Here is a 1,717-nt window from a genome sequence, read left to right as displayed (position 1 = left end):
GGGGTTGGGCACGCCTAATCACGGGCGGCGACTTCCGAAGGGTGCTGCGTGGCGGGGGTCCGGCCACTGGCGCTCCGCAGACCTCCTAGGAGTGCCCGGCAGATAAGGCAGCGCAGGGAAGGGTCCCGCTGCGGGTCCGGTGCGAAAAGCGCAGGAGCGTGGGCGGGCATCGAGTGACCTGGGCCGACAGCTGGTGGGCGTGGCAGGGGCCCTTCCAGGGAGAGAGGGAGGGAGCCTGGCAGAGGCCACCTCTGAGCACCCCCCCCCCCTCGCCTCAAGACCAGGCAGGGGCTCCTGCCCCAGGGCACCTCCGGAATGAGACATGTCCCCGTGAGAGCAGGGTTGGTGGGGAACAGGTGGCCCAGCAGGGGGACCAGAGTGGGGAGCAGGTGACCTGTGCACAGCTCCGGGGTTGCATGGAGCCAGGAGCCACAGCCTTGTACCCTACGGACCCAGCGCCCCACACACTGGAGGGAGGGGCGGGACACAGCTGTCTCTCCCAGTGACATGAACCCCAACCCTGCTGAGCACTCCCACCGGGCCCTCTTTGGGCAGAACCAGTGTGGGCACCCCACTCCCAGTAGTGAGTTTCCCGGCCAGCCCCCTGCACTCCCCTCCAAGGGGTCCAAGCCCAGACCTCTCTATCTCCTGTGGCTGCAGGCCCCACCTTTCCTGTAGGCCTTGCTGGGCTGCAGGACATTATGAACCCAGACGTGGGCTGGGCATTGGCGGCCCAGGCTCGCAGGTGGGGGCACCCAGGCATGGCCACTGCCTGCCCTGTCCTGTTGGACCAGGAGCAGTCACACTCCTGCCCTCATGGGACAGTCCATGCCAGAGAGCGGGCTGGCCAGCGGATGTGCCTGAGGCACCCTAGTGTGGGGGCTCAGAAGGAAAGCTGGAGTGCACCCCACGGGTACCCCACGCCCTCTTGGCTGGGAACCAGAAGACCCCACCAGGTGGGCAGGGTCTGAGAAGGGTCCTGTCCCTGCTCAACCCACCAGCCCTCCCTACTGTCCAAGCGACACGCCCCTCCCAAGGGCCTATGGGACCGGAGGCCAGTGCAAGTGGGTGGTGCTGCATCTGCTAGTCTAGCAGCTGCCAGGATGGGGCCTCTGTGTCTGCTGTGGCTGCTGCTCACTCTGAGGGTCTTGCAGGCCCAGACCCCAAACTCCCTGCCAAAGCCACCCTATATGCAGAGCTTCCAAATGGACCAGGTTTGAGGGCTTCCCGGAGGGGGAGGCAGCGGGCTGTGACCGGGGTAGGGGTGGAGTCCAGGTGGCCGGCCTATGCTTGGGGCATCCAGACAGCCCTGACTTCTTCAGAAGAGGGCCCTAGACAGACCTTCCCTCTCGGGACTGGCGCGGGAGACACGAGTGAGGCGTTCCAGATGCCCACAGGGCAGCGGTCTGACGCGGCAGTCACTGTCCAGCCCGCCTGCACAGCCCTAGCTCAGTCCCCACTGGGCCCTGTCGAGCCACTCCTGTAGGGAGGCTGACCGGCTGCTGGTCAGGACCCCGTCCCTGCCTGGTCGGGGTGGGCCCAGCCTGGGGGGGTGGTGTCCTGGCTGCAGGCATTGGGAGGAGGAGGGGCAGAGGGTGCCACGGCCCATGGCTAGCCCTGTAGTTCCAGGGGGAGTGGTTTGTCCTGGGCCTGGCTGGCAACACCTTCAGGAAGGAGCACCGGGCGCTGCTGAAACCCTTCACCACAACTTTTGAGG

General features: G+C 66.5%; 1 protein-coding gene across 1 annotated transcript in view; it reads left to right on the top strand.

The window, feature by feature from the left end:
* The window catches only part of LCN12 (lipocalin 12), a 5,318-nt gene continuing 3,601 nt past the window's right edge, over nt 1–1,717 (top strand). The window contains exons 1-2 of the mRNA XM_014582067.2: nt 1–1,214; nt 1,624–1,708. Of these exons, the coding sequence (XP_014437553.1) occupies nt 1,104–1,214; nt 1,624–1,708 (196 nt within the window). The 5' untranslated portion in view covers nt 1–1,103. The remainder of the gene's footprint in view (nt 1,215–1,623; nt 1,709–1,717) is intronic.

Source organism: Tupaia chinensis, unplaced genomic scaffold (assembly GCF_000334495.1).
Source record: "Tupaia chinensis unplaced genomic scaffold, TupChi_1.0 Scaffold142100_1, whole genome shotgun sequence".
NCBI classification, from domain to species: Eukaryota; Metazoa; Chordata; class Mammalia; order Scandentia; family Tupaiidae; genus Tupaia; species Tupaia belangeri.
The sequence above is the reverse complement of the archived record's forward strand: the minus strand, read 5'-3'. Positions and strand labels throughout refer to the sequence as shown.